The 14651-nt window shown below is 39.1% G+C and overlaps 1 protein-coding gene across 1 annotated transcript; it reads right to left on the bottom strand.

Annotated features, from left to right (window-relative positions):
• Positions 1-570: 570 nt before the first annotated feature.
• On the bottom strand, positions 571-13631 carry LOC146461958 (short transient receptor potential channel 4-like). The gene is made up of 8 exons (XM_085086263.1): positions 12620-13631; positions 9077-9374; positions 8288-8792; positions 7106-7301; positions 5043-5201; positions 4123-4188; positions 3547-3747; positions 571-3415 (listed from the first exon to the last, which is right to left on the bottom strand). The coding sequence occupies exons 1-8, from the start codon at positions 13550-13552 to the stop codon at positions 3365-3367; spliced, it is 2409 nt and encodes an 802-aa protein (XP_084942389.1). The 5' UTR covers positions 13553-13631; the 3' UTR covers positions 571-3364.
• Positions 13632-14651: the final 1020 nt, after the last annotated feature.

The raw sequence follows: 14651 nt of genomic DNA, 5'->3' as shown, positions 1-14651 counted from the left end.
AATTAAGAAGTCAACATCACACGCGACTTCCATCAGCTTACCCGTTTGGGTCATTTTAACGCTATTTCCTCTCGTTTATTCGGTTCTCGACTTTAGTGGTTTGCATTTCTTTCTTTGGAATAAATTAGTCAGTATTATTCGGGACATCCATTGATATCAGCTGTAGGATATTTTTCTTAATTGTCTTGTTTTCTCGTGTTTTTTTCTTCTATTACGCATCCGTGGTTATTTCTCATAGTCATTTTGCGTTATGTTTCACTTGTTCATTAGAGTCTTTTGTGCGTTTCTCTGTCATTTACGTCGCTTTTGTTCGTTTACGCATAATTTATTTTGCAGTCGCGCTGAACTCACTTTATAGCTTGTCCAAGAAGTTTGCAGTTTGTTTTTTTTGAAATTTTACATCGGTTAACTTTTCTCCACGCGTCTCTTTGACCATCCATTTCGTGGATCGAGTAACTGTTAACTTACATAGTAACGTTTTCTCCCGGAATAGTATTTTCTTTTAACACGCTGTTGGGTAAGAAAAAGCTGTGGAGATTTTACAATACCCCTATATGAGGTAACAACAACAACAACAACAACAAAACTTTATTACAACACAAGCAGATATTAAATAACTAGTGATACTGCTAAGTAGTGGCAGATACTAAACGATGCAAAAAAAGAAAAGCACTTTTGCAACTTACGAAGACAGTGAAAGTTGTTACCAACTTTTTAAAACGGCCTCGATAGACTAGACCAATCGTTATCGACAACAATTTTGTTGTTGATCATAAAAAGTTACTGACCGTCTGACGTAAAACAAAAAATCCAGCGTGTGAACCTTGTTAAACTTCACAAACAAAATAAAAGAACAACAACAAAAAAATACATTATATGGTACGTTACATATGTAGGAAAAATAATTTTTTATCGTCAACAAATAACAAACGCGGCAGTTTTATTGTCGGTAACTCGTTTTGCCTGTCGACAACTGCGCCATCTTCGGTTTTCGTTGTCAGCGGTTTGACATGCATAGGAGCGCTAGTTACCAAAATCTCGCACAGAAATACAAATTTATCTGTCATTGCACGTTTGTTATTTATCTTTGTTTAGCATTGCATTATAAATTCAAATGTAACTTCAAATTACTTCTACTTTCAACTGAAGATGGTCGTTGTACGACCGAAACATGTCTTTTTTCCCACAGATTTTATTGCCATTTTAAAAATAAAGAAGTGTTTACAAGACTCTCAGTATACTCTATTTGCATTTGTGAGCTATTATTAATTATAAATCACATCTATATTTGTAAACTATTATTTATTATATATAAGTGCCATCTATATAATAACCACTTAGCCTGAAATTTTTTCTGTGTATTGTTTTTAACAGCAATATATTTCTCAGTTCTATATTTGACGTCTACTTGTTTTAAGAAAACTTCACATTCTGGAATTTTATCTTGTTTTCGACTTTGCCATATATGCAATTTGCGAGAGTTAATTCAATAACTCGCATTTTTCTAATTTACCGATATATACATCCTGTAACGTGAATTTTTCCCTTTTACCTGAAAGTACAAACCAGAAGTTTTCAAAGTTTTCCCAAAAGATAAGAGTAAAAGGGCAATTGTAAAATAAGTGATAGATGGTTTCTGTTTCCACTTTGCAAAAAGTACAGGTATCGTGTAGAACATAACCTATCTTTGCTAGTCGCTTATTAGTAAAAACGATATCATCCAACAGTTTTAACTGAAAGCTTCTAATAAAGGTTCCCACGAAACTGACCGCAAATTGAGAAAAATCCTTGACACAGTAATATCATCTAAGTCAAAGTCATTTTTCAATTTAGTAAAGCCCCTTGATACTATTCCCTTTTTTGTAATGAGGAGTTCATAGAATTGTTTACTTTTACATAGCACAGGATCAAACACTTTTTCCCCGCAGCAAAATTCTAATAAACCAGTTTTTCTCCTATTATCATCCAAAGATTTCAAGTGGCCAGGAATTGCACTTCGAATCCCTGCCCACGTTAAAAAGTTTGATTGTTTCAATCCTGCATCTGTTGCAATATTGTATGACTCTAAACTTCCCTTATCAAATTGCATCTTATTAGTTAATAGGATACCTGCTTTAACATAGCTGTGGTAGTAAATGCTCTTTCCGTCTATTTTGATAAGCTTATTGTTCCAAATTATATTTTCCGCAGTAAGAGGCGAAGTAGAGAAAGCATTCCTAAAATCATCCCACCACTGGAGGAGTTCACTATAAAATGATGAATTGATTTTATAATCCCTCAATATTATAATTACAGCTAACAAAACAAGTCCCACCATAACTTTCCAACAGGTTATCCAAAAAAACCTTCCATGGTATTCGGCCCGGTGAATAAATTCTTGCAAGCCAAGCTAATCTTAGTGATATTATAGACGTTTCAATATCTGTTAACCGAAGTCCTCCAAATTTTATGTCGTTAACTACTGCTAATCGAGCTATTTTATCAGGTCCATTCCACAGAAAATTATATATAATAGTATTAAGTTGTTTTATAAACTCTTGCGGAGTTGGCAAAACTGAAAACACATATGTCATTTTTGAAAGCAAAAAGGATTTAATAATTGTAATTTTGCCGAGCAGCGAGAGGCCCCTGCAACGCCACAGTCGTATCTGCAGCCGAATATCTTTTCGTTTATCATAAAAAATTTTCTGTAATCGTTCGATTTCATTATATGTGAAAACTATACCGAGTGCTTTAACGGAATTGACCCATGTTAGCCCTAGGGGTCTTGTAAACTCAAATGTGTCGTTATTCTTACAAAAATCGTTGCTAGTCTGCTTCTTTCTAGATCGTTTACGAAAATGCTTCTTGACCTTTTTTCGCCTTTTTAACGATAAATTTGCCACTACGAAAGCGAAATTTAAAGGAATTAGTTTCCGAAATTAGTTTTCCAGTGTTATGAAATTTTGAGCATTTATTTTGCCGAAGAAAACTTGAGATTTTCTTGACAAACTATATCCGAAATTCTTTGGCGATCAAGGCATTCAGGCAAAACCAACCTTTGGGTGCCCCTGATAACAAACATACCTCGGCTTAAAATCGCGGTCGTAGGCCTTCACCGGTTATACGTTCATCAGTTTGATGGAAAACAATTATTCCAGTCAAACGCCCTTTTGTAGATCTGAACTAACGACATCTCCTCTCTGTGGCTAGTCCTTTAAATCTCCGCAAGTCTCGTTTACGCCCAGGGCTTTCAACTGGAGTTTTACTTAATGTGAACTAGATCATATTTTAACATTTTAAAGCTGAGTTACGTTCAGTAACAATGAAGTACTCTCTAGAAATTTCAGTGTTAAGATCAAGTTCACAACATGGCCTCATCTTGTCACTCGAGAGTTCCATTTCGCAGGTAATGTATTTCCACGTTGCTCTTTTCCTGAAAAAAGATAAAAAAGATTGTTACAGCATGGAAGAATGCAAGGGCTCAAAGATCAAAGTAAAAAAAAAAAAGATGAGCCAAAATCTTCGCTGGAATCGAAAGAGAAATGATCAACTTTGACTAATTACCTCCTTCACTTTTTTAGCAGCTGTATCAGGAGAATGCTCGGTTTCAGTCTTTTTTAAAGCGCCTTCTAACCGAGTTATCAATTCCCTCAAGTGATTGCTGTCATCCGTCTCTGCTGGCCGCTGAGGAGCGGGGGCCCGGGGCGTTGTCTTCTCGAAGGTCAGAAGATACCGCTGAATCAAGCGCTTCATCACTTCATGGCGCTGAACGAAAAAGTTGCAAAATTAACTCAAGAAAACAGCGTAAATTAAAGATCCAGACACTCATGAAACAAGAGAACATTACAATCAAACTATCAGGCCTACGGGGAAAAAATGAAAGCTAAATCGTGTCGTTGCAAGACTTTAGGTTCGATTGAATTAAGGGACTGAATTTACTGCTACCGTCAAGATGAGATCACCCGCCTCTTACCGTTGTTTCCCGGGTTTGTATTCCGACTCGCTTTGCCATATGCAGGCTGACTATAATTGTTTTTATTTTTTATTTTTTATTTTTCATTCTTAATGTAATACGAATATAAAGAAATTCCATGAAAGGAAGGGCGACGCAACTTTCCTCTAAAAATTGATATTACTCACTCTTTCCATGTCCACCTTCTCTCTCAGTCTGGATACTGATCTGTCTCGCCCTTCAAAGCATCCACCCTGAAAAAAAATTAATAGTACAATAATGAATATGCGAAGAATTAGTGAAGAAGGAAACTAAAGGTCCCTAACGGACAATAAAAAACAGGAAGTGAATCCTTGAGGGCATCACCCTTCTTTATATCCGTGATCATGGACGTTATACTGGAAAAGTATCTCTTAAAATTAAATGCTTAGTTAGTCTAGTAGTTGTTAGCTTTCAGCGCGCCATCCAGGGGTAGCACCTTAACCTGTGAAAAGATATACCCAGTTGGGTACAGTTGGGACACGAGTCTTTGAAAACATGCGGGGAAAATGGTCACCTTTCCGCGCCCCTCCCCTCAATTGCAGTTAGCTGTCTAGGAAAGTCTGGCCTCGCTGCAGTTTCGAGAAACCTCAGGCACGTCCGCCCCTGCGCAAGGTAGTAGCACCTCTGCCAATAAAACGGGGTGGAGTTTCAGCCTCGTGAGTCACCTGTGGCCCCTGTGAGACTGCCACGCCCACTTAACCCTTTCCCTACCGAGACCCATTATAGTGGTTCCTCAACTCATAACTTGGTCAACATTTCCTAAATTACTTCGAAATTTTGTCAGCAAATTACCACCCCTATGATTTATTGAATATTTTCATTTAATGCATTTACAGACGCTGACATATCTCAGAGCGTTCTATGCATTAAAAGCTGCAAAATAAGCTACAGTTTTGAGGTATATCTGTCGCATGAGTCGATCAGTGAAATTTTGTAGTTTTTAATGTTGTCGTTTTAAAATCATTCAGAAAACCACATAGGTAATTAGTAACTCAAGGAGAAAAGAAAACTGTAAACCACGAACGACAATAAAGACTTAACTAATATGATGAGCTTTCTAACTTACCACGCAGGTTCCTGGATCAGCGCAGAGTCTGCGACAGAGATTAAACACCAAGTGTGGCGGTGGAATGAGGTTAAATGGAGGCGGCATTACATTGCCTTCATCCAAATATGGCATCCACATACGGGTTCTTGAGAATTTCCACTGGATATCTGCGTCGTCCTATGCAAGGAGAACAAAAAAATAATGCAGCAAAATCTCTCTTCATTTGAATTGCATTTTTTAAAATTAATTTTCTAGAGAAATGCTCGAATAATGCTCAATGCTTCTGCTTCAATAAAATGCTCAGAAGACAAGTTGCAATAATGTACAAAAGCCTAGAATCTGAGCACAAGAACTCGTGGCAGCCTCGTTCCCAGGATCTCCATTCTTCCCGAGAAGTGAAACGAGGCTCACACTCAAGACCGGGCTTACAGGTGAAGACGAAATCATTTAAATTAAAAACTCACCTTGAACAACAACAACTGCGTTAATGTTTGCTTTTCAACTGCTCTATTCAGAAATTTAACGCTTGTACTTATTCTTACAAGTTATCTGCCTCAGGCTCAGCTTCAGTTTCTGCTACACGGTGGAGCATAGATGTGGAATAGCCTTCCACCTAACTTCAGAGCGACCACATTTTTAATCAAATTTAATAAGGAGATCATTTGTCTAACGTCCTCCTCGTACTCTCACACCGCAAACACGTAAATCACTTATTCTTTTTTACTTACTGCCAACTGGTGTTTTAACGATGATGATTATGCTGCGAAATTAAAGTGACATTAATTGACACGAATTGAAGGAATATTGAGATAAATTTAAACTGATCAGCACATGGTGATCTCCCTTTGCTGAAAAACACTGATATCATCCTCTTCGTTATGCGTACAAAGAAAGTTACTTGGCTTTCACTTCAGAACAGTTTTTACCAAAAACGCACATAAACGTAAAATCAACTACAAGTTATTAAGATTTTTTCTTTCAGTTTCTCACTGAATATGACAGAATTTTTTTCAGTTGATTGATCAAATGTTAATGTTCTCAGTTTTTTTATAAACAATATTTATTTCAACATTTGCTCTAAGAGCACAAAGGGCTCATCTAGAGAGCTAACGCTGCTTACAACGCATATTAAAATAAAAAGGAATAAGTTTTAGCCTCACGATCAAACAAAACAAAAAGGAAACAAAAACACACACAAAGTATTGGATTGTTAGCAGAAACGGTTGGACAAAGAAATAAACGACTGGAAATAGTGGAACAACCTAACGTTAGTTTGACAATCAACATTAAGAAATACCATTTAAAAACCAATCAATAGTTTCTTATCGGAAGCACAATGCCATCTATTTCCAAGTAATTGCAGGCACAATGCCATCTATTTCCAAGTAATTGTGCAGCGGAGGCACAATTTCATTACTCCCTCGGCGGTCACCTGACTCTTTGCCTGTTATCACTGCGATGAACGGCTGGTTTGTCACCTTGTATCACGTTTTTTTTATTCTCAGTATTCAACAATCCCACTCTTATTTTGGTCCATAAAGTTTTCTTTCTCTGCACACGAAAAACAACTGAAGAACAGAGAAATCGCGAGACTATAGCGTTCCTGTGTTGATGTCACAGCCCTAGTCTCCCCAGTCTCCCGTCTTGCGCGGTATTGTACCCAATCGGAAGTGAAATTTGACGCTTTTATACGTCTAAAACGCGGGGAAGAAAAATTGATAAGAATTTTTTTTTCGATTTTTCATACGAGAATAGCATGAAGATTTGATCAAGCGATAAAGAACAATTCTGTCATGCAGCTGTTTCGACAAAGGTTGTCCCAAAAAAGCGTAAAAGCGTACGCGACAATGCCGAAAGGTAGTCTGGGAAATACCCGATAAATTTCCATAAACACTCAGAATCCATAATGCCTCCACCGTACGAAGACCCTCGGAGACTTGAGATGGCGGGCAATCTGGATTCTAGGCGTTTGTGGAAATTTATTGGGTATTTCCCAGACTATCTTTCGGCATTATCGCGTACGCTTTTACGATTTTTTGGACAACCTTTGTCGAAACAGCTGTTTACACCAAAGCACTTACCACAATTCTCTGATATGAATTGGACATCATAGCTATTAGCATATTAATGGCCACCACAACTGAGGCAATGCTGTAAAGTCCCAGAAGCAACTCGCCAGTGTACTGAGTGATGGTGAAGTTCTTTTCAGTCTCCAAGGCATCTAACTCAACCAACCCAAACAAGTCCCAAAACAAGAACCGCAAGCTTCCTCCAATTCTGTAAAGAGTAATGTATTTTCAGTAACCAGCGCCACATGACCTTGTGGACATTTACTTCAAAAATTCAGTTTAGTGAGGTGACAAAAGAGAAAATAAGAGCTGAAAAGTTTCGGCTTCCTGTGCGTTCACGAGGATAAAAGTTAGGTCAAGTCGAATTGGAGTCTAAAGGCTCATTTAAACGGTTTCAACACTTGCTTCAACATTAATCAACACTTTGTTGAACGAAATGTCGGGGGTGTTGAAAGTGTAAAAAAATGTCGAAAGCTTGTTGAAAGCGGTGTGTTGAAGCAAATTTAAATTGGTTTTAAATTTATTCAACATAGATTCAACTTTTCCTTTGCTCTCGAAAATGTTGAATGGCGTTGAAGCCGTTTGAATATTCCGGTCAACATTTGCCCAACATCCGCCGCCCAACTTATGTTGAACGAATGTGTGTCAAATGGTCGGAGCTTAAACCACTTTCTACTACTGTTTGTACAAAACTCAGATTCACTGTTTGTAAAACCACCTTTGTGACAAACGAAAGACAACTTTCAAGTTTGTGCTAATAGATTGATGAAACTGATCAAGAACCGTTACAGTGCCACGCGCCTTACCGGGGCCACCCAACAAACCTTTTTTACAAGTTAGCCATAAAATACAAAACGACATGTTTTCAATAATTGGTTTTTGCGTCACTTGCCTGTTGGACTTTGCAAGGAGGCGTGGCCGTTAATCGAATTCGCGTATCCTGATTGGCTAACTCGTAAAAAAAAAGTTTGTTGGGTGGCAACGGTAAGGCGCGTCGCACTGTAAACACCGAACTTCTTTTGCCTGGACCTTCCCTGGCAGCCCGCTACGAACGCTATCACAATGGTCGCGAGTGCTACATGAAAGGCGATTGTATCCCCAGGGAGTAACTCCCTTGGAGTTGCGCAACGAAAAAGCAGGCATAGTCACATTCTTATAAAGTAATATAATTAAACAGCAAAGATAATTGCTTACTTGGCAAATTCGTGTTCCGTTTCGTTTCCAACGAAAACCACTCTGGCCTTTACATACTGCGAGTACACTTTTCTCTCCGCCAAGCCAAACGCGAGGAACAACAACAGAAAGAGGAACAAAAACTTGATGATGTCTCGAATCATACTCACAAGCGACAGCTGTAGCGGACCGAGAACAGAACTGACTTGGAAAGAATTGGACGCGTGAAAGAAGCTCGTCACCATGCCAACGGCAAAAAAAGCGTTAGACAGGAGGATCATGCGATAAGCAACCTCTGTTGCACTGGTGCCAAACGCCTCGTTAATTGGTACAGCCCACGTGTTCTTCCCTGCTACACTCATGAAGTACCCAGCAAGCCAGAGAGCCCCTGAGACTACAAACAGTCCTAACATGAAGAGCGTGACTAAATTCCAGTATTGTGAGAAATAACGCTCTCTTCCCTGACGGTAGGCCTCTTTTGCCTCCTGAAACAGCATGCCCGCGATCCACAACATTATAAGAACATCTACAAAGACAATGGACAAGAACAAGTTGAGCTGGTTTCAGTTTAATACGGACTACAGTATGATAACGCACGCTCGAAAGTGTCACGGTGTAATGGTCGGGCTGGTGTCACGCTGCATAATTTGGACATTACTATTAACGACGGCTATTAACTCAGCCCATCTCAGGATAATCGGTCCTTGAAAGGACCAAGTTCCATGCACTTTTATCAACGACGAATACAATGCATTAAATGCCAGGGTTTGGGTAAAATTTGACGGGGAAAGTAGTTATAAACGCACTTACCTAGGGGTGAAAACTCAAGGAAATCGAAAATCTTGTCTTGAATCGACGAACAAAATAGCAGCCCAAGAAACCACAAAAATGAACTCGTGTGGCTGACAAACTTAAAGACTGGTTTCTTCAAGAGGCTACTTATTTTACTATTTGGTGCCACGAAATAACACAGCGCCAATATTGGTAGAAGTACTGTGAAAAGCAAGCCAAGTAGCATCTTAGTGAAGAAGCCGCGGTCCTCCCATCCACTCAGATCATGGTAAAGCACCGAGTTTAGCATCAGCTGGCTGTAAGGATGAGCTACAAACTAAACAAAACAAGAGTCGTTGTTATTTGCCAAAAGACGAACGAGCAAGCGAGAGAAACGGGCCGAGAATACGGCCGGTATTAAATGAGGTAAGAGAAATAGTACAAAAATACAAAACGACATGTTTTTAATAATTCGTTGTTAAGTCACTTGCCTGTTGGACTTTGCAAGGAGGCGTGACCGTTACTCAAATTCACGTATTCTGATTGGCTAACTTGTAAAAAAAAGTTTGTTGGGTGGCCACGGAAAGGCGCGTCGCACTGTAACTATTCTTACAAAGGAGTTTTGTTTCTTTGACTCGTTAGTCGGTATTTTTTTACTGCACATGGGCAGGTTTGTTTGTTAACAACATGCTATTAAATTTATTGAATTCCTGGAAATCTTGGTTTCCACGTGACGTCACCAAATTCTAAAATTCAAATCTGGGAGGCCTACAAAATGTTTACCTTCATTCAAGGAAACATTACCGAAAAATATGTCTGTTCACAATTTCTTAGCTCGATGTTGTGCTTCCTTTTGAAAATAGAAAAGTTTCAATTTCCGAGTTTCCATCGTGCGTGACATCAGGAGGACGGCCGTGACAGAGCTTTTCCGTATCTTAAAAATGACTCTTCGGGTGATTTTCAGCATTCTAAACAATTTAAGCTTGAGGAGAAATATTAAACTAAACATTCGAGAATTTACAAGGGCAAACAAACCTCTTTTCTGGCAAAAGTGAACTCCAGATGTTTTTTCCTTTTTCCGGCCGCCATGTTTGTGCCCCTCAGAGGGACACAAACATGGCGTCTCTATACTAAGCTCTATAAATTTATGTGGAATATTTTGTCAAATAACTCGAGTACGGAATGCCGCACAGACCTGACACTTAGACAGATGCCTTGATTATTTATCCTCTATACCATGTCAATTTCTTGACTTCATTCATGGAATGGTTTCGATTTTTTTTTTCAGTGGCGTGACAGTGAAAACCGAGAATACACACGGCCGGCAATCTGTTACGGTGTAAGCCTTTATGGCTTTAATTTCTTGTTAAAAACGTTTTATTTTTTCGAGTCTATGCGAACAATGTTACCTTTCAGGTCACATTTTATTCCCGCATAGCCGGTCCACGAATCCTTAGTTGTAGAGTGTAGTTTGATGCGAGTACACTCTGTTTTTTTTTAGAACCTTTTTTTATTAGAACGTCGACGCTGAGATTAACCAAAATTTTAAGAACGTACTAAGAACATTCCTCAGGCTGAGAGTTGATTAAGAACGTTTTTATTTTGCTAATCTGCATATAAAATCAAGGTAATAAATATAAATAAACCAAAATACTTAAAGGCACGTTTTGAGACACATCTCGGTTTGTCTCAGCAGGCAATGCACTTGATAAGTTTCCTGGTCACGTCCGCATTGATTTACTGAAATGCAGTACTTGTAGTGTATACCATGTAACTTTAGAACATCTTAAGAACGTTTTCAGCCTCAAATCGCAAAATAACATAATAACATTCAGCCTCAGCTCCAAAATTAGACGTTCTTATAAAAAAAAACAGAGTGTACTGCATTCACGAGTTGGCTCACAGGAGCCTTTGATTTCTTATCAATTTAATTATTAAACAACAAACGTAATTGAGTCAACTTCAAATATTCTTTTTTTTTTTTTTTAATTTTCCTTAATTTCCCTAAAATTATTATACTTCCTCAAACCCCTTTTCCTCTTTGCAATCACCTCCAAAAGCTACATTTTTTACTACCTTTTTTTGGTGACCAAAAGGGATTTTTTTTCAATAGATTGCAAGATATTTCTTCATTTTGTTACACTGCGCACGATTTGCACAAAATCTTTTTAGTCTTGCCTGCCCCCCCCCCCCCCTTCCCTCAAAAATAAAATAGTCCTTGAGCCCACCCAACAAGGATTTCACCGGATTTTTGCTAATACCCTTTTTTTATTTATAAGAACTGACCTTTTTTATAAGAATATTGAGGCTGAGATTAACTGAAGTGTACGCGAGTCAGCGAGCCATGCAAGTTATGAAAGCGATCGCCAGTCATGCGAGCCAAAGAAAAATTTTAGAAAGTTTTTGTATATAATATGTATGACTTTGCGGGCCATGGGGCCCTTTAGCGGGTGCTAAGCTTCTTCAAGTTCTTCCTTACCATTTTATTGCTTATTCTCCTCCTTTTTAGTAAATTAGTGGATAAGTTAATATATTAAATTCTTGAAAGGCGGTAACGCGCTTTCATACACGTCCGTCAGTCTAGACATACCGTGACCAAAATATCTCAAAACGTGGTCATGTGAATTGAATTGAATTGAATTGAATTGATGACAGCTTTGATATGGCCCATGATGAAATATTTGCTTATTTACCTGTTATTTACTCATAAGTGGCTTGCTAAATAGCGACATTCAAAAAAGCCGTTCGTTGTAGTGTGATTAACAGGCCTTAATCAAGATTTAGCTCTCTAGTGCGACTGCAGCTATCGATGAAGGCATGAGGGCGGTCTCAAATATGTGAATAAATCTAAATATAAATGCTCTCCATGTTGGAATAACCTGAAAGATCAGCTAAATTAACATAATCCCAACTAACGATGCAATTATACGTCAACGCGCAGTCTGAATTCTTGGTTTTCACGTGACGTCATAAAAAACTGAAATTCATATTAAACAAAACACAATTTTGGGTTTTTATCTTCATCACATAAAAGAAAATATAAATTTCAATCAGCTTGCTTGTTTTCAGCAGGATAGCATTCTTTGTTTTGAAAATAGAGCAGTTTAAATTTTAGATTTTTGCGTAGTGCGTGACAGAAGGATTGCTGCTCTAAACATGCCACGTACATGAAAACACCGATTTGCCTCGTGTTTTTTTTTTTTTTTTAGGTCTGATCAGCTAACATGTAATAGAAACGTCTATGTCAATGTGTGAAAGTTCAGCAGCGAGAAGAAAGGCTTTGAAATAGCCAAAGTAAACCCCAGATGTTTTTGCTGGTTTCCGGCCGCCATGTTGGTGGCTATGTTGGTGTCCACCAACATGGCGTCCCATACTAAACTCTGTAATTTTCCGTGGTACATTTTCTCGAATAACTCGGTTATGAGATATCGCACAGCCCCGTGGCTTTCACACGTTGTTTATGTATCACTCTTCTCCAAAATATCAATTTCTTGACTTTATCTATTGAATGGTTGAGGATTTAATTTTTTTACTTGCGTGACGATGTGTGAGGTGAAAACCACCAATATATATTAACCTCACCTTCTCGTTCTTGTTGGCAATGGCAAAATTCAACACGCTGAGCCTCTGAGCTTCCTTCCCTCCTCGCACTTCCACGTGCTCCAGTTTATCGATTCCGGGAACGCTCATCACGCAACCGATTTCTTCCATTGATCGACATTTCTGAAAAAGCGACACGGCGAATTCTTCACATCTGTTCGAAAGCCTTTTGTAATCGCTCTTGAATTCGTATTCCGTCTCAACAAGGTGCTCCAGTGTCCGGTTTAGGAGAAAGGCACGCACGATCGGATCTTTCCAGTCTTTCGACGATTTGATGTCTTTCTCTTCGAGTAAATAAGACATACATAAGTAAACAGGACTCGCAAGCGCTCGGTAGCGGTGCAAACGATAGATCGAGCGACCTAATCGCTTTCCCAGACTTTTGCATTCGCTGCATTCACAGGATCTATTGTGAAACGGCGGCTCTTCGATTGTATCGCCCTTTTCAAGAAAAAGCCTCACCATCTCTTGGTTATCATTTTGCGCTGCTAACATCAAAGGCGAAATGTATGTAGTGTATGATTCACTCTTCCGACGAGATGAGGCGGAAGTGCTTGGTCCGGGGCTCTGTTCTTGCACGAGAGCCAGTAACGCTTTCACCCAATCGGTTGAGTCTTTAGCCACGGCTTGCAACAACGCAGAGGACACATCAGCTCCCTGTTCAGTGAGGAATTTGGCGATATCATGGCGGTCATTGTTCACCGCTATTTGAAGAGCAGTTTCGCCGATCAGGTTAACGCAATTCACGTCAACATGTTTCTCCAAAACATACGCTCGCACCTCGCGAGCATTACCCTCACGAACTGCATCAAAAAATCCACTCTCATTCTCGCTTAGTACAGTATCCCTGTAAGGGGAATCCGTCAAATCTTCAAGCATTACGGCAGTCAATGGATTCTCATAAACTTCTTTCATTTTCCTAGTCGCTTCTCAGCACTGTCGAAAATTCCGCTTTCTACTCACATTGTGTGAAGATCTTTGAGACTGGTTCGCACGTCACGCACCTCACGTCACGTGCGTGACGAGCGAAAGGATCGTGACTTATGGGAGCATAGTGACTGATTGAACGGACGTACGTGCGCATGTGATTAGTCACCTGTTCTTAGCTTCGCGTCAGTTTACCATTAAAATGGACAAGTCCAGTTTGCGCCATTTTGAGGGAATCACTGTTAAAAATAAAATAAACTTCTTCTTGCATTTATCTCGGTACTCCCAAAATACTTGTAGCCTTTTTCCAGCTTCGCTGAGTGCCAGGGCGTTCAAGCGTTTCTAAAATTACAAAACAGTGCAGCCCTTAAATATTAATCATTAACTAACTTTCTTTATCTCTTAATCTTAAATCAAATAGCAAGCGAAAGAAGTCAAATCTACCTTTACGGATACGTCCGTTTAATATTACGGACAGTTTACGAGGTTCCGCACCGTACATTTTCCTAAAATTCTCAAATTTGATTGAAATGTTATTCGAGGGTTCCAGTGGGGTACCGGTATTTCGCTCATCTCGCTCGGCCAAAACTGGTCTCTTAATAAATTTTAACATTCAAATTCAACTCTTTAAACCACGTTGACATTCAACGCACTGCTAAATCTACATCGAAAAGTCAATTAACATTATTTTTAATCTTTCTTGTAATTTCTATACACCTAGTTTGCGAGCAGGAATAGCCTGCGAGCAAGCTCTCTTGGGGGTGGGGGGCGGGAGGGAGAAAACGGAGAGAGCTTGCAACGATGTCTCAGGAATTTTCATTTCTGCGTTGAATTTTTCAACGCAAAATGCTGATTGGTGGATATTGAATTTGTTGCTTACGTCATTGCTCTTCGCGTGCGTCGTGTTGACAACACAAAAATGGTGGCGGAGTTTCTATTTGTGAAGGTTGCGAGAATTTCTCTAAATAACTTAGGTTTTCTCTGGAATTAAAACCCGAGCAAAGTCAAGCTGCTAATGCTTTAATTCAAAGTAGCGATCATCTTGCAGTTTTACCTACGAGATTTGGGACAAGTTTGAGGCCAAATT

The sequence above is a fragment of the Pavona decussata genome, unplaced genomic scaffold, assembly GCF_977016875.1.
Source record: "Pavona decussata unplaced genomic scaffold, jaPavDecu1.1 SCAFFOLD_193, whole genome shotgun sequence".
NCBI classification, from domain to species: Eukaryota; Metazoa; Cnidaria; class Anthozoa; order Scleractinia; family Agariciidae; genus Pavona; species Pavona decussata.
Note: the sequence above shows the minus strand (reverse complement) of the source record. Positions and strands in the feature narration are given on the sequence as shown.

Coding starts and splice junctions, on each gene's coding strand:
- LOC146461958 (XM_085086263.1), bottom strand. CDS start 13,552: ATGAAAGAAGTTTATGAGAATCCATTGACTGCCGTAATGCTTGAAGAT. Junction 9,375..12,619: donor TTGCCAACAAGAACGAGAAG/GTGAGGTTAATA, acceptor TGTTTTGTTTAG/TTTGTAGCTCATCCTTACAG. Junction 3,416..3,546: donor CTGCTAAAAAAGTGAAGGAG/GTAATTAGTCAA, acceptor ATCTTTTTTCAG/GAAAAGAGCAACGTGGAAAT.